We start from the raw sequence: 19,734 nt of genomic DNA on the forward strand, positions 1-19,734 counted from the left end.
CTACAACATTTAATTTTTCTCCATTTTATTAATCAGGAGATCATCTTCAACACCAGAGTCACAACAGTAACATCTGTTTTTAGCGAAAACAAAGCCTACTTTTGGATTAAAGTGCAAAAACAAGTTCCATTGCATCACAGTAACAAGTAACAGTCTCGGTGCAAAACATCACTTGTAGTTTGTAATAAGTGATTGTATTTTTGTTTGGTGAGCACCAGAACCCGGTGGATATTCATTGTCAAAGTGAGAGTGGGTTGTAGTAAAGTGCCTCCACACGTTGTACTCCTTTATCACAACACTCGTAACAGAGCAGGCACATAGGGTTGAGTTTGGGGTATGTGTGCATATTTATCTGTCCAGTCGTTATTATATTGTCTGTTTTCGGTATTCTTACGTCTCTTCTTTGACAGCGCCATGCTTCTCAAGTGAGTCTGTTTTGGAAACGTGCCACAAAGAGACACAACGTGCCGTAAAATGTTGCAAATAAAATGTTATTTATTTTTATGGCGGTTTATCAAATACAGTATTTATTATTATTTATAAGGAGATGGGCCGCGGGCCGGTACAAATTCATTAAAGGGCCGGTTCTGACCCGCGGGCCGCCAGTTGAATAGCCCTGATGTAGGCCATAGCTGCCCATGATGGGAGGAAGAGCTGGAGGCGCTATCCTGGTTGTCTGCGGGTGGTTTGTTCAGAACGTGGCTCACATTAGTAGACGGCTAGACGGACGTCTGCGGCTTTCTTGATTGTAACTGTGAGAACTTTGTTATATGGTTCTGATGAGATAAGTTGAGTCTCGCTGTGCACAGAGGTGGATAAGATCATTGTGCAGTTACTGTTTGCCTTAACTTGATGCTCTGGTCTGACTACTGTGACCTGTTTCCATCAGTAATGTGGTCGGGTCAATGGGGACTCAACACTTGTAGCTCCGCCCTCCCAGACGTGCTGGACCAGATATGTGATCTGCTCCTCCCACGGCTGTCAGCACTGCTCCTGCACCCTGGCCAGTGGGGAAAGGGATGTAAAGTGTGTGTGTGCTCGTGTTTGTGTATCTTTGTGTGTGTGTTCTCGTGTGTGAGCATGTATTCTGTTAGCTCACTGTGGTCTGCGGTTCAGTGGTAAGCCATCTGATGGACCTGATAAGCTCTCCCTTGGGACACTGAGCTGTGTTTCTGTACTGACTGTCCTGATGTCACACACACCATCCAGTACAGTCAGGAAGGGAGAGACTCAGTAGCCATGCAACAGAGTTGACCAACACGGAAACAACACTGCCCTGAAGAGTCCCTGGGTCTGGTGAGGGACAGGCAGGTATTACGCGGAACGTGACCTTTTGTTCCAGAGCAATTCACTAAATGTTGCCGTGTTATTGAAACCCACAAGTGGGTTTCGACAGGGACCTCGCCCACTACATCTACTCCAATGGTTGAAGAACCAGCTCGTCCACGCTAGACCCACCCGAACATCTGAGACTCCCACGTCTGTGTGGAAGTCCTACGTGGTCTGCATATAGCCCAGTAAAGCCTGGGCAGGTGATTCGCTGGCCAGCCAAGGAGGAGGGGCTTCATCTTCTAGTCTTGATCTAGGGAGTTTGTCCTTGCACATTGGGGATGAAGACTCGTGCGTTTGTAAAGCTGCTGTTTGGTAAAGTGTGTTGTAAAAGTGTTATAGTGTTGCATTTGCCTTTTGAGTTTGTATGGTATCATTTCACTACACACATGAATGTAATATGGTGTGCTGAGACATGGAGTAAGTGTGTAATGATGTTGAGGAAGTGAGCGATTGTAGAAAAATAGATTGCATGAGATAGGGAGGAGTTGTGGATTAGAAAGACGCTGATAAAGCTGGTGAGTGTTCTCGGTCACGTATGTTTAACTAATTTTATAACTAATCTGGAAATGGCAAAATCAATCCTTAAGCACATAGACGTTAATTGCTTTACAGTAGTTACTGTTTAATAAACTTTTCTGCCATGTTTATATTGTCACTTCCAGTATCTAGTAGAATGAATAAGAAAGAAAGCTTCTATTGACATTACAGCCTTGTTTCTGAAGGTCTGAAGGTGTCCACACTTCTCTGTACATCTCTGCAGTAATGCACAGATAACAGTTGATTGTTTCCTACTAGTTTAGTGATGTTTTTGTCTCATTTGAAGGAGTGTGGGTGGGTGTGTATGGTGGGGGAGGAGGGGCATGAGAGAGAAAGAGAGATTGAGAGAGATAGATAGAGATTCCAGGGACTAACTACTAGAGTGAACAACACCGTTTCCTGAGAAACTCTTTGCTTGCGCAGCTGATGGAATACCTCTGTCCAGACCCTGACCATTGTAAAGCTGCTTTGTGACGTGTTGTAAAAAGTGTGACTTAAATAAATTTGACTTGGCTTGTCCGAAACGTCCAGCATTTATCGACCTCTCCAGCTGTTCTTCATGTAGAAGTTCCTGGGCCCTGTAGTATGACTGTGGGAACCCTGCGTCACGTGATCATCCGCAGGGCCACAGTCACAATCACACAGGCACACACAGCGGCAGGGCTAGGAGGCTTTAATGTCCTTTACAAGGCTCAGGAAGCCTTATGTGTGATGTGTCTTTCTTTTCTGATTTTAGAGTAAGATATTAAGTCCAGAGTGAAAGCCCAGCTTCTTTGCAGATGTGTTCAGATGTGCTGAAAACTTGGAGTGGATTCTATGAAACACCGCTGTGGGCTGTGGGTGGAGCTCAACCGTGCTTCCCCCAATCAGAAATAGCCGGCAGTAGTGGGTGGGGCAAGTGGAATGAGGGAGGGCCTACAGTGGCAGTGAACATATGTGTGCTGGGTGTGTGTTCAGACTGGAGGCACACCAAGAGGTTTTTGTGTGGATATTTACACACGTTAAAAGAAATGAAATGGTACATATTGTAACGGCTTTATAACTGCATTTGGACTGCTGGATGTTTTGGGAGTCACTGTGGTTTTTAACTCCTCTTTGAGAATACAGCATCTGTTGAAGGCTGCTTTAGCCTGGGTAGGTTCTGCCCAGGCTGGTGGGTAAGAATGGTGTGGTCTGTTTCCTCTACCTCACACCCCAACACATAGAACGGTCTTCCTACCTGCGGCTGCCCTTCCTCACACGGACTAGCTGAGACGTAAGTATGCCTTCATCCCACAGGACAACCTTCTCTGGCGGTCCTGGTCCGAGCTGCCCTCCCTGCTAGCTGGTTGTTGGTGGTTCGTAGCTTAGATTTGAGCTGTATTGCAGGTTGGAAGCTTCCAGCATGCTTAACAGGGGAAAGGGCACTGAACTTTATTCCCAATCATTCTTTGGCCCCTGCTGGAGGTGTGTGTGTGTGTGTGTGGGTTGGGGGGGTGTTTGTGTGTGTGTGTGTGTGTGTGTGTGTGTGAGTTGGGGGGGGGGGTGTTTGGGTTGGTGTGTGTGTGTGTGTGTGTTTGCCTTTCTTGTTCTCTCCTCTTGGTAAAGTGACTCAGGGTTAATGACACTCCTGTACATAAAGACATCTACTTGGAGACTATTATGAATGGAATGAGACTGGTGTACATATCTCACCTGGGCGTGACAGTATCTCTCTCTCGCTCTCTCTCTCTCTCGCTCCCTCACACTCCTTTTACACCACAGTCTGGGTAGATGTCCCTGAGAGCCTGTATGAGTGAAGGAACACATGATGTTTATTGAGCTGTGTGTATGTTTGCTATTTTTCTTATGAAGGGAAGAGGAAGAAGACCACAATAACACAGGCAGTCATCCTCACCGCTGAATCGCAGCGCTGCATGTGATTGGTCAGGAGGTGGCTGGATGGCCTAAATCTACTGGTCTGTGTGTGTGTGTGTGTGTGTGTGTGTGTGTGTGTGTGTGTGTGTGTGTGTGTGTGTGTGTGTGTCTGTGTGTGTGTCCAGAGAATCATTACTCAGTGGAAACAGGATTAGATGGGGCAACAGTATTTTGGAGTGTGTGTAAGAGTGAGGGTGGGAAAGAGATAATTGTGTTATGACAACCATCTGAAAGGGTTGTGAGATTTTGAGGTTGTGAGGTTGCCAGCATTCCTGCACGTGGTCTCTGCTCATCTGCTCTACTGAACCCTTGAAGTTGCTTTTGGTCTCTTTGTGAGGTCCCTTTGGGTCAAAAGCTAAAAGTTACTTGGCAACATTCTGCTCACCATTAACATAGTCTATCAATGTTCAGGTAATGCTTTACTGCGTAAATGACGTTTATTGTCGTAAACGTAGTCCTTTATCTTTTGAGGTCATTTGTCCCCACAGTTAGTTTGGGGGTTTATTTATTGTTAATTGTTAATTTATTGTTATTGTTATTGTTTTCATATTGTATTTTCATAAAGCTTCTGGTCTTACTTCATTCTCTCACTAATCTGATTTTCACTTGCGCAGAGGGATTCTTATCAATGTTCCACATTTTCTGATCACATGATCACGTGTGGCCAATCAGGATTAGTTTGAGTTCAGTCATTCCAGAAGCAGACAACACTGTGATTCACCATTAGCTACATTGATCCTGTGGAGCTGGGGGAGTGGAGGTGGTGGTGTATTGTGTAATGGCCTCAAAGGCCTGACTGACTGACCTGCCTCATGTAAGGTCTAACAAGGTGGTTTCTACCTCGGGAGGTGATGGACCCCAAGTGCGTTGGGTGAACCTGTGATGGGGTGGATGGAGCAGTGAAGATGACCTCGTTAAGCCGGAGAGGCACGGTGTGGTTGTGTGGATCAGGTTTTACAGTTCACATTTTCAGACTATGATTGTCATGTCATTTGATTGCTCAGTAAGTCTGTAATTGTGTGGAGATGGAACGGTGTTAAAGCACCTCTCTCTGGGTCAGTCTGGGGTCAACCAGGGGTCAGTCTGGGGTCAGTCTGGGGATTGAGTTCCTTCTGTCCTGGTCATGACCCAGAAGTGAGGTCATGGTTATGTTCTGATCACTCATAACCTGGAATGATCAGAAGCCTGAACCAGTAGTCATTTTATAGCTCGTTCTTCTCAGATAAGGCAATGTGCATCTCTACACACAAATGTATTCTCCTTCTAGGGCCTCCGGTTTTGTTTAGGAACACAACTATTGACACCTGATCGAGTCCTTTAGAAAGTCCAGAAAGCGTGAGAGATGAAACTGCTGACTTGTTCTGCTGCAGCTGCCAAAGCTGGATCTGTAGTGGTGGTGTCTGTAGTGGTGGTGTCTGTAGTGGTGGTGTCTGTAGTGGTGGTGTCTGTAGTGGTGGTGTCTGTAGTGGTGGTGTCTGTAGTGCTGGTGTCTGTAGTGCTGGTGTCTGTAGTGCTGGTGTCTGTAGTGCTGGTGTCTGTAGTGCTGGTGTCTGTTGGGAATCTCCTTCTGAGGACCACATTCACAAAACTGTCATGGGTTTGCATAACTGAGGCATTGGCTTGTTCAGTGGATAAATCATTACATAGTTGGTTCATGGCTCACGTTGGAAAAACTGACTCTTTAGTTAAAAAATGAATGAGATGGTGGTGGTTGTTATTTCCCCATAGACTGTGGCTATATTAAGCCCTGTGTTACCTGGGGTTTTTGCTATTTTGTCTGCTGTACCTATGAGGAAAGCAAATGCCTATTGATGACTCCCTTAGAGTGTGTGTGTGTGTGTGTGTGTGTGTGTGTGTGTGTGTGTACACGTGTGTGTGTGAGTACATGTGTGTGTGCGTGCATGACTGGAAATGAATGAATTTGTGAATTTATACATATATAGTGGTTCTCTCCCAAGGGAATTGCTTTACAATCAACAAATAGCACAAATCTCCATCCAGTCAACACACAGGTGTTGTAAATAATTGGTGTTTGGGTTTGGATCCTTCACATTTCTGTTTACTCAGGCGGTTCAGTGGTTTAACGGGCTGTGGAGGGCCTGTGTTCCCATGAACCCAGAGAACCTTCTGCTGTGGGTTCTAGATGGTGGGACTCCATGTCTGGATGTGGTACAAACTACCCACGTTTCCCACAAACCAGGAGAAGAACGGAGCTTCTGGGCGAAGCACAGGCGTAGAGATGAAGATGCAGGAGTGTGAGGCTGAGATGACCCGTGGTTCTGGGGTCGTACCTCCTGGGGTCGTACCTCCCTGACCAGTCTAGCCCTGTGTGAGCACGCATCAGGATTTCAGCTTTTATCTTACACTTCTGGAAAGGATATTAAACTGTGCCATCAGCGTGCTGAATGAAACGGTTAACATCCTGTCATTGTTCGTGTCGAGGACCACCAGATGTTTGCTATTGTGTGTGTGTGTGTGTGTGTGTGTGTGTGTGTGTGTGTGTACGTCTGTGCATCATTTTTGCATCTAGCAATACACAGCTTCATACATTGCTTCTCTTATGTATGCAAAAATCATTCATTCACATTTACGGCATTTAGCAGACGCCCTTATCCAGAGCGACTTACATTTTTATCTCATTTTTATACAAGTGAGCAATTGAGGGTTAAGGGCCTTGCTCAGGGGCATCTCAGTCATGACCTCAGGTCTGGGAATCGAACCCACGACCCTCCGGTCAAAAGACCAGTTCCCTAACCACCAGGCCATGACACCACCAGGACATAATTCTGTTCTGTTTGACCACAACAGACAGGAAGCTTCAGGCAATGTCCAATCAAATAATTACCTTTCATCCTGAATTGTATCTGCTGTGAGGTGGACCTGCTGATTTGTAAAGTGTTTAATGAGCTGTTGGCTGCAGTGTAGAACATGTTGTTCATCATACAGGTATGGGTAGAGTACCCAGCATGCCTCTGGGCCTGAACCGACCTGGCTTTTTCTGAACAGTACGCTGTGTGTGTGGCGGGTAAGCACACACACGCAGCCTGCCTACACACCCAAGCCCTGGGGCGGGGCTCTGGGATACCGGAGTGTGTGTAATTGAAGTTGTTCAACAAAATTTTCAGAAAGCTCTTCTAGTGTACAACTGATCTCCTGTAGTGATGTACAGGCAGGAATGGATGATCAAAACTGTTGATTAGCAGAGGATCAACCTGGAGGATTCTGAAGTGTTTAAATATAATATTACTTTTATTTGTAGGATAAGTGTGTGTGTATGTATTTGTCTGTGTTGGGGTTTGTGGTTATCTGAGAACATTTGTGTCCTCACTTCAGGTATCGAGTATCATTTATTAAATTTGACAAGGCTGGACACGCCAGCATTAAAAAAAAACATTTTTAAGCAGTGAGACCTGAAATTTGTCAAACATTCAACAAAGAATATAAAAATCTAAATTAATTAAATTAACTTTAAAACATAAAATAGTAATTCAGTCACTTAAAAAACAATGTAAGAGCACGAGGAATAAAAGAGAGTTCATGTCTTTTGGTTCTGCTAAAGGGTACTACGTATTCCCGCTGCCGACGAAGTGAGTAACTGGATAATGGGGTTGTAAGCAAGAAGTCATGTAAAGGAGAAGATTTGTCATTGAGTATTTCAGTGAGGATACGCAGGGTAGCCTCATCACACCTTTCACTGAGTGGTGGGAGAGATGATGATGGGATGCCAATAATCCTGCAGCATCGTTTTTGTACCCTTTCCAACTCAAGGATTGGACGTATAAAGGTCAAATATATTTGTTTGAGGACCTCACATGGAAGACCAGCTCTTTTAGCTACTGCAAGATAGTGGATCCTTGGTCTTGTCTTTATAATATGTTTGATAATATGTGAGCGATAAATCAGATGAAATCTGAACTCCCAAAAGTTTGAAAGTGGTGACTCTACTGATATTTTGGCCAGAAATAATTGGAGATGGTGGAGAGGGAATATTATCCTGATGTCTAGCACTAATAACCATATCCATCGTCTTGACTCCATTCATTGTCAGTGAGAACTCCTGTCCCCAATTAGACACAGAATCCAGGGCTTTCTGAGTCAAGCCTGGTAGAGACCCCATCAGAAACTCTGTGATTGTAAGATCATCAGCATATTTCACTGGAATAAGAGAAGTAGGCAGATGAGCATCCAGGCTATTAATACAAATAACAAAAAGTAATGGAGATAACAGTCCTCCTTGTGGAACACCAGCTGGTACTGCACAGGGCTCAGATACACAGGAACCCCACTGCACCCTCTGCACTCAGAAAGCTCTTAACAATAAGCCAGAGGGGGTGTCTGATGGCCATATCAGCCAATGTTTGAAGCAACTGACAGTGATTTATTGTATCAAATGCTCGTGAGAAATCAACAAACACTGCATGAACATCCATCTTGGGTTGATTATTAAGTGCTTCATGCCAGCTTTGAAGAATCTGGATCAAGGCAGTCACAGTTGATCTTCTTGCCATAAAACCATGTTGGGAAGTAGCAATTTTGGAAGCTGTATCCTCCAGAAGGACATCTCTTAAGATCCCTTCAAACACTTTGCCAACACAGCTGACTAAGTATATTTGACGATAGTCAACTGGAAAATTAGGCCTATTGTTCTTAGGAACAGCTTTGACCAGAGCTTCTTTCCATGGCTTTGGAAATATACTGTGTCGTATACATGCATCAATAATCTCACACAACACGGGTGCCATTTCTTCATAAAAAATCTTTAAAACCCAAGAGGGTATACAGTCAGGTCCAGCCGACTTCCCCCCATTGACTCTACGGAGTCTAGCTTTGACCTGGCCAATACTTAGGAAGGGTATAGGAACCTCAAACGTTGGTTGGTAACCTCCTCCTCGGAGGAAGTAGTGCGAGCCACTTGGTCCTGTACTTCCTTCTTGGATACTGCAGAGTAATATGCTGCTTTTGAGGTTGAATGTCACCTGCAATTCACATGGAAGTTGATTTGTGAAGGGTGAACATGAAGGATGTAGAGTGTAGGATGAAGGTGCGGTAAATAGATGGTCTGTATTTATATGTTTTTACAGCGACTGTAGATTCCTATTTCATTGGAGCACTTAAATCCATCCTGGCTTGGCTTGGCTTTTCTTGTGTCTTGTTTCGGCAATGCTGTGTTTAGCTTAGCTGGGCCTTTGCCGGGTTCTGCTTTCGTTGAGTGGCTCACGGCCTCTCCTGCGGTTGTAAAACGTTCCCACCATCTGCGCCCGGTTCTTTAATGACTGCTAGTGTGGACCGCCACGGGACATGGTGTCTCTGATGTCAGCACATCTGTAATGTTACACTTTTGTTGAAAATCTCACAGGTGTTTACATTTTGGGGGACTTTGTAAAGTTCTGGAAATCCAGGTTTTCTTCCTGAGAGACCCCTTTATTTTGGGTGTATCCTCAGTGTGTTGACTGAGATCTGTTATTAATATTTTACTGTGGTTTTTTTTTTCTTCTCCATTTTGGGAGGTCAGTTCCTGTTTCATCTTACGCTGGTGAGAGTGTTTGCTCGGTGGATGTCTCTGGCTCAATGGCTTGGGGATTCTTTATTTTTTTGGCAGGTGAAATGTTTTGTTCCAACCTTGTGAGCAAGGACGTGTCCCATGGGAACTCGGGGCAACGTGCCCCCTCCCCCAGGGGAGATTGACTCGCATGCCAGTTCGATCTCACAGTCTGGGTAAACTCGCCGTCGTCACTGGATTTAGTTTTGGGTGTAATGATCTAGGCTTTTGGTTAGACATAAACATTCCCTCATGCTCAGAGAAAGTGAAACAATTTATTATTAACTTGTTAAACCACATGGTAGGGATGAAAAAAAAAACAGGATATAAAAAAAATCTGGTGTCGCATGAGCCAATTTACTTTAACATAAATAACATAAAATACAAATGAAACTCCTCGTCAGTTTAGCTATTGGACAGGGAGTTAACAGATCAGAGGGAGGTGCTGTTGAATGACTCTGCTGGGAGAGCCCAGCAGGGCTGACGTCCACATAGCATTGTCTCCCTTCCAGTGTCCTGGTGTGTGCATGTCCCTGCTTTCGTTGGGCTGGTTTCAGGTCCAGTGTGGGCTCAGATGGGTTCAGCACACCCGTACACTGGAGACGCACCTGACGTGAGGCGTCGTGAGCATCCTGCTTGGAAGCTGACGTGGGTGACCTGGGAAATGGAGTTCTTAAATAATGCCCGGTTTGATCTGCTGAAGAACAGAAAATAGCCATCACTCTCTCTCTGAGCAGTCTCATCTTTCCTTCTGTCTTCCTCTGTGTCTCTCCTTTCTCAGCAGGACATGACTCTCTGGGTCCTTATTAACATGATAAGTGATTTACAAATGCTGATGACTTGTGTTTTGTCTGGCTTAGGCAAGATCACAACATGTTTCTGCTCAGAGGAGGGAGAGAGAGACACACAAGGGAAGAAATGCCTGTCGTCTCAACGTTGCTTGAAATCCTGAGGTTTTATGAGACATGGAGGAAGTGTGTACTTGTGCAGGCAGTTTGAGGCCTGCTTACTGGAGGTCATATAAGGGGACGCACAGCGTAGCCGTTGTGTCTCTGGAAGAGATCGCTGAGACAGGTGGAGGCCCACAGTGCTGCTCTGGTGATCATGGGCACCCAAAGCAACATTATGTTTAGATCCTCACGTGCAGACATTTGCTCTCATCACGCTTGGTGTTTTTAGCTTAGACTGCATCTGATGGGGAGATGGTATAGAGTTCAGGGTGTATAGAGAGAACACCACAGGTGCCATGTCAGATTGTAGGCATGAGAGAGTCAGCGAGCACGCTCACAACCTCTATTTCATTACCAGACCTTCACAAAGGAAATATAGGATTCATTCCTCACTGTTCTGTGTAACTTTTAAAGAATGAAACGACCACCTGTCACTGGCAGTAAGAAAAAAGTCTCAGAATTCATTGCTTCACGGGTGTGATTGATTTCCTGTGTGCAGTTGGATCTTTTTCTCCAGTCTTTCTGTCTGCTGCAGTGTTTGGTCTGTCTGATTGATGGTTGATCAGTCTTAGCAGCTTCTGCTGGTCTTATTCCACCACTGAGTGCATATGACTCCACGTTCACTACGCTTAGGCGACTCCCACGTTCACTACGCTTAGGCGACTCCCACGTTCACTACGCTTAGGCGACTCCACGTTCACTACGCTAAGGCGACTCCACGTTCTCTACGCTTAGGCGACTCCACGTTCTCTACGCTTAGGCGACTCCACGTTCTCTACGCTTAGGCGACTCCACGTTCACTACGCTTAGGCGACTCCACGTTCACTACGCTTAGGCGACTCCACGTTCACTACGCTTAGGCGACTCCCACGTTCACTACGCTTAGGCGACTCCCACGTTCACTACGCTTAGGCGACTCCACGTTCACTACGCTTAGGCGACTCCACGTTCACTACGCTTAGGCGACTCCACGTTCTCTACGCTTAGGCGACTCCACGTTCTCTACGCTTAGGCGACTCCACGTTCTCTACGCTTAGGCGACTCCACGTTCTCTACGCTTAGGCGACTCCACGTTCTCTACGCTTAGGCGACTCCACGTTCTCTACGCTTAGGCGACTCCACGTTCTCTACGCTTAGGCGACTCCACGTTCTCTACGCTTAGGCGACTCCACGTTCTCTACGCTTAGGCGACTCCCACGTTCACTACGCTTAGGCGACTCCACGTTCACTACGCTTAGGCGACTCCACGTTCACTACGCTTAGGCGACTCCACGTTCTCTACGCTTAGGCGACTCCACGTTCACTACGCTTAGGCGACTCCACGTTCACTACGCTTAGGCGACTCCACGTTCACTACGCTTAGGCGACTCCACGTTCACTACGCTTAGGTGACTCACACGTTCACTACGCTTAGGTGACTCACACGTTCTCTACGCTTAGGCGACTCCACGTTCTCTACGCTTAGGCGACTCCACGTTCACTACGCTTAGGCGACTCCACGTTCACTACGCTTAGGCGACTCCACGTTCACTACGCTTAGGCGACTCCACGTTCACTGCGCTTAGGCGACTCCCACGTTCACTGCGCTTAGGCGACTCCCACGTTCACTGCGCTTAGGCGACTCCCACGTTCACTACGCTTAGAGCATGTGGTGTGCCAATTCCAATCTTTCTCTGTCTTGTTTCCTCTTCCAGGGTCCCGGAGCTACAGTGAGGCGCATCTTGTGGTCCTGCAGAGCCGCCGGGAATTATGGTTCCGCGAAAGAGAGGCGGTGGGGGGGGTCTCTCCTTCCTTTGGTGTTGCGTAAGACGCAATGAGCAGCCTGAGATCTCCTATCGTATCCGCCAAGACAGCAGCTTCACCCCACCAGCTATGGAGCCCACACTGCCAATGCCCCCGGTCCACGAGCTGGACACCATGTTCTCCGAACTCGTGGTGAGTAACTCCGCCCCCTCACACCACGCCCACCTTATGCACCTCTGCCACTCCTCTTGCTCAACTCCAAGCCTAGAGGGCCTCAGAGCTGCTGACTTCAGCTCTCTGATGTTACGTATCTGATTTCAACTGTGTCATTGTTACATAACACTTCAGTCAGATGTGTTTAACAGTAACATAATACAAGTGTAGACCGGCCCTCATGAATGCTTAGCCTAATGGAACACGCAGTGACGTAGCACTTCAGATCTAATGCTACATCTAAACTGGTATTGGAGGTGAAGTGCAGGCTAATCTGAAACGTACTGTTGGTACACAGGGTCAAAATCCTGTTTGTAACCAGCCCTGCACATGCGCACGGACGCGGTCGATGAGTCATTGGTGTGGAGAGATAATTAACACTAATGTTTGATGGACAGGCGCTGGCCGTCAGCCCAACTCAAAGTAAAATCTGTGTTTACTTGCCAGTTGCTCTGTGATTAATACTAATGATATACTCTTGCTTGGTGTCAGGTGAGCTAATATTACATACAGGGAGAGCAATACAGAATACCAAAAAACTGTGATAAATAATGAATGAATGAAAGCTCTTATTGTAATAATGTAATAAAACCTCAACAAACAAAACAAATTTAGTAAAAGTGGGAAGGTAATGCGTTGGAAACTTGCGTCTTGAGAGTATTGCACACCGAGGGAGTGAAGTCAGAATAAAAAAATATAGAAATGTATTTTTATTCATGTTTTTTATACGAGTAAGCTGAGAGGTTCACACACATTCACACAGTTTTGCTATTTGGGCTCAATTTTGTGCGGTTGTGCCAGGCGTTTTAGACGTATGCTGCATGTAAATTCCTCTAGTTTTAATACTATTAACTTGTTTCTTGGCTATTTTTCTGTTATTGTTGATGCAGTGAAGCGTTTTGATGCTTCTTCTGTTACTCTACAGCAGACGCTCAAACCTCTCAAACGTCATTATGGTCCTCTTTGAAAATAGAAGCCACTGGTAACTGCAGCACATCTTAAGAGTCTCTGTGTAGTGAGTGAAGCAGTGCTTGTCTGTACCCTCCAACACGGGAGAATCCTCCGCTAATGAGCCAATAACTCAATAACCGGGTTCTGGATAATGCTTGATGTGTCTAGCTTTTCAGGCTATGCTCATGGATGATCACACAACTGTTCACGACAACCCCCACAGAAATGTCAAAATGCATCCAGCATATTTGAATATCATGAAGGTTAGGGGTTAGCTTTAGGGTTATAGGTTATAAATACTCTGGTCTGATCATTCCAACTTAAAAATGAAAACTTTCCCTTAGCAAACATGAAATGATAATGTTGGTCATATAATTATAAGTGACTGTTCACAATATTCACAACAAAGTTTTTATAGAAATGGCAGTATTTACAGAAATCAGATTCCAGTTTGATGGAAATCCCAAACAAAGTGCAGGAAAATAGCATTGGATTCTTCTTTGTCCTCATAGAGGTTCAGCAGCAGGAATAGCACAGCGAACAAAAGATGACCTGATTTCTGTAAGGCATAAAGATAGCATGTCTTCAGTTTTAAACAAGTTTACTTCCATCTGTTAGTTTCAAAATGATAAAGGGTCTAAAGCAAAGATTTGATCAACCTGTCATAGTCGGCACTATAGGGTAGTAAAGCCGTGTTTACTAAGTAACACCTACTTCTGGAAGAATCATAGCTTGTTAATACTTTTTGTATCCACCTAAGAGTCTCTCAGTTCTTAATGGAGATTTTTGGCAATTCTTCCTTGCAAATGGCATGTAGATTTGCAAGATTCCTGCCCATCCTTCATAGATTGCCCCCTCAGAGGACTATTCACAGATTTGATTATGTGAAAGTCATGGCAGAACCCCCAGTTTGCACTTCCTGTGGTCATCCATTGGTGGAACTTGAGATGTGTTTGGATCATTAACCTGTGGTAGGAACCATAGTCTTGTTTGCTCCCAGAATATGCTGGTGTTTAACAGAATACTTGAGTCCTCTCACCTATCAGTGAAATGTTCCTTGTGGCGCTGTCTGCAGTCCAAGCCCAGGTCCAGGTCACCCTCATGCTTTATAGTTGGAGAGATGTTCTTCTCACGAACATCTGCACACTTCAGTCAAGACAAGGCATACTACATATATATATATATATATATATATATATATATATATATATATATATATAATTTTCTTTCTTTTCTTAATTTTCAACATGGCACACTCAGTTATGTGTATACACTCTTATGTGTACATAAAAAAATAATAAAAATGCAAATTAAAAATAAAAGGGGGGTGTAAGGAACAGATCCATCAATTTATGATTATGATTATCTTGACATGAATGACGCAAGAATCTAGGGAGGGGCAGATTGACGCCAGACGACTGGTGTTTGTTTTAAAAAGGATCTGTGATTATCGTCGGGTAGAGAGTGTAAGAAGGGCTGGCATATCTAATATAAATACGTCTCTCTTCTCTTAATAGAAGAGTTTATGTGTTCCAAAGGTAATACTTTAAGAATCTCACTGTGCCAATGACTCATAGTGGCAGGCCTAGATTTTGTATGCACAGGCGCAGGCCTGGAACATCTATCCAATATGAGACGCTTGCTCAAGAGTTTGAGTTGTGCATTAGTTACAGGGATACCGTGATCAGGAAGGTTCAGCAAGAACAAACCTGCTTCTGGTTTGATCTCTTGGTTGAACATGCTACAGTGTTCTCGTGCAGCGCTACCCTGGAGGTTACTTAACAACGAGCATTGCCTCAAACTCTCTTATCGTACCAGAGTTGAAATATACTCTCGCACATCCGAGAAGAGAATACACAATTTAATGTCATAGGGAAAAGGTCTGAGGGACAACTCCCTACACATACAAATCTGGTAACATCTCACCACACATTTATTGTATTAGTAGGATTGCATTGCCTTTGACCACAGTTGGGACTTTGGGTATGTCATTGGTGATGATGCTACAGGGGAACCCAGGTCCAGACGCAAGCACTCATTTCTTCACCTGGCTCAAGGAAGCGTCTCAGCCAGCCTGATACTTTACAGGCATAAGGTCCAGTTGTGGAATAGCAAATTCAGAAGTGCATTACCCAACCCCCAAGCCAGATGTAGCCCATTTGAATGAGATATGAGCACCATCATCTATAAAGCTTCTAAGAGACGGGGCCTCATATTTGTCATCATTAATTTTGCCTCCATAGTGGAAATCAGAGTTGAAATGGGAACCCCTGGGAAGGACAGAGATTTAAATAACCTAATTGAATTATATCATCTATATACACAAATAATTCCATATTTTGGATAGTTTCAGAGTACAGACATACTCTAAATATCTGTATTACATACAGGCTCAGTGACTAACCTAAACACTAGAGGGGACCGAGGACACTCTTCATGTGTGCCTCTACCCAGCTGCCCTCGAAACATGGACATTCATGAGCACCTGGGCCAATCTCATTTAAGCATCAAGATCTTTCTTTGAGTGGCCATACTGTATTACATTAAGCAGACGCTGAACATTTGTATGGGAGGATCAATTCAGTCAGGTTGGGTAGAAAACAGTATATCAGTCAAGCCCAATAAAAACAATTGGCTGATTTAGTTTATTCTATTTCAGTACCAGTGAAACACTATCAAATGATTCAACATGCATTTTGGTTTGGCCTGTTTCTAAACAGAACCCATCAAGCCCAGGTGCTTTGCCTCCCAGTGCAATTTACACCTTTTTTCTTGTCATTTTTAATTGTGAGAATCTTCATTTCTTAATTACATGGTTTACACATTCCACTTGCCTCTTGTTAAGTCTTGTAAGAAAACAGAAAATGAATAACAGCGCTGGTGTTTAGAAAGAACTGAACACTCCCAAACATCAGAACAGGAACTTCAGTTACACCTTCAAAGAGAAAGAAAGAAAAGATAGAAAACAATAAATTATGAAACACCCTACCACTACGACAGGGGTATGTGACACCACTGAGCTCATTGGTGAGGCAGAACAGAACAGAAAGGAAGAAATCTCCATTCCACTCCAACGTGTAACATAAACTACAGAATTGATTCACCCCGATGTCACTACTTCACTCCATTCCAACAAAAAGCAAGTTCCTGTTATCACTTAGCCCGTCACATGACCGTTTGAAACAAACGAGAACAAAAAATCCCAGACAAACATGGATCCATATTCGGATCCATTTAAAGGAGGTTAAAAAGGTCTGTTTATCTGTGTAAAAATAAGGGGACAAAAATATTCCATCAATCAGCCAATATGGGATCTTGGTGACTTGCATACCACGGCCAACTCACTCCCCTGCTCACAGGACAAAAACCAGGCTGTCTGACTAGACATGAGCCAGGAGGTTCATACCACCACAAAGCTATTGAGTTTAAAAATTGCAGAGCATGGTCAGTGCAGTCAAAGGAGTCTACAACCCCCAGCGCTCCCGCTCTCTGATGCAGACAGATGACATTGCTAGGCACATCACTACTATTACCAACCATCAAGACGTTTAGGACTGAATAGGAATTACATAGAGAACTCGTGTATATAAATACATTTATTTATTTATTTATTTATCCTTCCCATATTTTATTTGTTTTTCTATCTCTTTAATTGTTGTTATGGTGACCGGCGTCAGTCAGAGGAGGATGGGTTTCCCCCCTGAGTCTTGGTTCCTCTCAAGGTTTCTTCCTCATGCCCTTAGGGAGTTTTTCCTTGCCACTGTCACCCTTGGCTTGTTCACTGGGGGCTAGGACTCGGACACTTGTAAAGCTGCTTTGTGACAACTGTTGTAAGAATTGTTATATAAATAAAAATTGATTGATTGATTGATTACAATATTCAAACAATGTGACTAATGATCAGGGCAACCAAAAGTTAGTTAAACATTAACAAAAGGACATGGGAAAGACCACACTGCACCAGCCATCGTGAAGTGTGAAGAATCACACAATGGTTCTGTCTGCTTCTGGATGTGGATGAAAGCGAAGACAGTGTCTCTAGAGCGAACTGTGAGCGAGGCGGAGACCGAGCCAGTCACAGATAAAAACATAATGTCTGTCAGACAAGATGAGACGGTGAGAGCTGAGGGAGGTGTGTGTGTGTGTGTGTGTGTGTGTGTGTGTGTGTGTGTGTGTGTGTGTGTGTGTGTGTGTGTGTGTGTGTGTGTGTGTGTGTGTGTGTGTGTGTGTGTGTGTGTGTGTGTGTGTGTGTGTGTGTGTGTGTGTGTGTGTGTGAAGATCAGGACAGGGGGGCTGTGGACGGGGAGAGGATCTCTCTGACCTTGCTCTAGGTCATCCGGGGGAACCTGCTGTGAACCATTGGAGAGATGGTTCGGGGTGCTTTATTTCCTTCCTTACTTCTCCATCGTCTCCCTTCCCCCTTGTCCACTCTGCCAAGAAGGCGACCAGATAGTGAACAGACCTGCTGTAATCGGTTCTCCTGCATGAAGTTAATAGGCTTGCTCCCAAACATCTGGACCAGCATTGCATCATCATAGTGTGACCGAGGTTGCAGGAGAATGCGGGTACTAATTAAAGGTTTTCATTGCTGGGTCTTTGGCAGCTGTGAGAACATTATCACCATGTTCCCTGTTGACTTAGGAAATGCAAAACATTCATTGTGAATGCTGGTTCATGTTCATGTATCACGGCCACAGTGGGAATGTGTGGGCTGCATAATGAATTCTCAGCAGGTAATGAAGTGGTGGTGTTCTCACCATTTTGTGGACCTTTTGGCATTTCTGCAGCGAAGTCATTTGGCATTTTCTGTGCAAACTCGTGTTTCGTCAGTTGATGAAGCATGTTGGGTCTTTTCTCTTAGGATGACCTTGATCTCACGGAGAAACACAGGGAAGCCATGTTCGCTCTTCCTGCTGAGAAGAAGTGGCAGATATATTGCAGCAAAAAGAAGGTGAGTGCTCCCTCCACCCGCTGACGGAGGCTCGTCTCTGGGCGTGTTCGTCTGCCCCCGCGATGGGGTTCATGTGCTGCCTTACTCTATACTGTATACAGACCACACTCTGGGCCCTATTAGAAATGTTTTCATAGCACGAGAGAGTGTGAAGGGTGATGAAGAGGAATATGAAGTGGGTGATGGAGACAAGAATGAGAGAGACAGGACAGAGGGCTGAGGAAAGCGAGACAAAATGAGGTGTGTGAAGAAGGGACAGGGGCATCGAGGAAGAAGAGCAGAGTCTTCCCCCTCATGGGAGCCAGATCAGAAATCCACTCGCAGTCTCATGTCCCCTGGCCCACAGACCTCCACCATGCTAAGAAGGGGGTGCGTCTGAGCGCTGGCGGGCATGACCTGTGCCTCTTTGGCTTAATGTACACCAGCTCCTCACTTGCTGCTGCCCCGTCCTCATTCAGACCCCTCTGAGGGGCAACTGAGGGGCTTTCATTTTAGGTTTCAGGGAGTATTTACCCCATGCACGTTGTCTGTGCAAATGGATCAAAGTGTCCCTGCTGAAATTCATACGAGCTTATGCGCTGATACGGTAAGCGACTAATATATTAAAGGTGTTTTGGTTGGGGAACTCGTAGAGCTTGTGTCTAGGAGGTAACGCCTTCTTCTGGTTCCAAGTACAACACGGGCTGTGAACGAGAGCAGGTTGTCTGGGTTCTGCCCGTTTCGCCGCATCTGGTATCAATCTGGTGGGTGTAGGGGCAGACGAGGCTCTTCTGCTCCGGCCTCAGACTCCACCCACCGCTCTCCCTCACTGAAGGTGGGGATAGTTATAATAGATGCATCTTTACTCCAACAGAAACTAGATGATTTTTTAATCTCAACTACCTAAAGCCACAGACGTGTATGATGAGAGAAAAATGCAAAATGTAGAGCTCTGATTGGCTGGTGTGAGGGGGAGAGGGACTATGGCCAAGAGTCCTAAGAGTTATTTATAGTTTTAATATAGCCCACGGGTGCATATGTCTGCTCTTGGAGATCTAACACCCTACTGAGTTTAGTTTCAACCATAATGTAATACACCTGCAGCAGCTAAACAGGGCCTATGGGGCATCTGTGTGTTCTAGCCCAGCATGCTGCAGTACCAACTGCCCAGGGGTGGGACAGTCAATGTTCTTACATCTCCTCAATGTTCTTACTTCCATCACTCTTTCTCTCTCACTCTTTCTTTCAGTCTCTCTCTTCCTGCCCCCCCATCCCCCCATCCCCCCGGCCTCTCTCTTAAGTTATCAGCTGACTGACTGAACCATCATCCTTCTGTTGTAAATGTACTTATATCTCTGTGTTCCACCATATGTTCTCCAGACCAGACTCTTGCTCTCCTGAGTTCTCAACCTTCCCAAGTCTGTTAAAATCACTTTAAACCTTCACAAGCCACACCTGCAAGGCCTGGACCCAGTGTGCCCCCCCCCCGTCCCCCGGTGAGGGTCTGCAGATGGAGAGGCGTGTGAGCCTAGAACACTGCTGTGAGATGGTGGGACCAGAGTCCAAATTAATGTTTACAATGATAGTTTTTCGTGCCTTGTTAATCAGAACTACCCCTACCCCCTCTACCCCTACTCCCTCTA

The 19,734-nt window shown here is 45.2% G+C and overlaps 1 protein-coding gene across 3 annotated transcripts in view; it reads left to right on the forward strand.

The window, feature by feature from the left end:
* The window catches only part of daam1a (dishevelled associated activator of morphogenesis 1a), a 43,652-nt gene that overhangs the window by 6,904 nt on the left and 17,014 nt on the right, over positions 1–19,734 (forward strand). The window contains exons 1-3 of one of the 3 annotated variants that reach the window (XM_076987773.1): positions 2,827–3,124; positions 11,949–12,189; positions 18,023–18,112. In XM_076987773.1, coding sequence (XP_076843888.1) covers positions 12,004–12,189; positions 18,023–18,112 — 276 coding nt within the window. In that variant the 5' untranslated portion in view covers positions 2,827–3,124; positions 11,949–12,003. Of the gene's footprint in view, positions 1–2,826; positions 3,125–11,948; positions 12,190–18,022; positions 18,113–19,734 lie in introns of those variants that run through there. The other 2 variants (XM_076987775.1, XM_076987774.1) reach the window with 2 other exon arrangements.

Source organism: Brachyhypopomus gauderio, unplaced genomic scaffold (genome assembly GCF_052324685.1).
Source record: "Brachyhypopomus gauderio isolate BG-103 unplaced genomic scaffold, BGAUD_0.2 sc56, whole genome shotgun sequence".
NCBI classification, from domain to species: domain Eukaryota; kingdom Metazoa; phylum Chordata; class Actinopteri; order Gymnotiformes; family Hypopomidae; genus Brachyhypopomus; species Brachyhypopomus gauderio.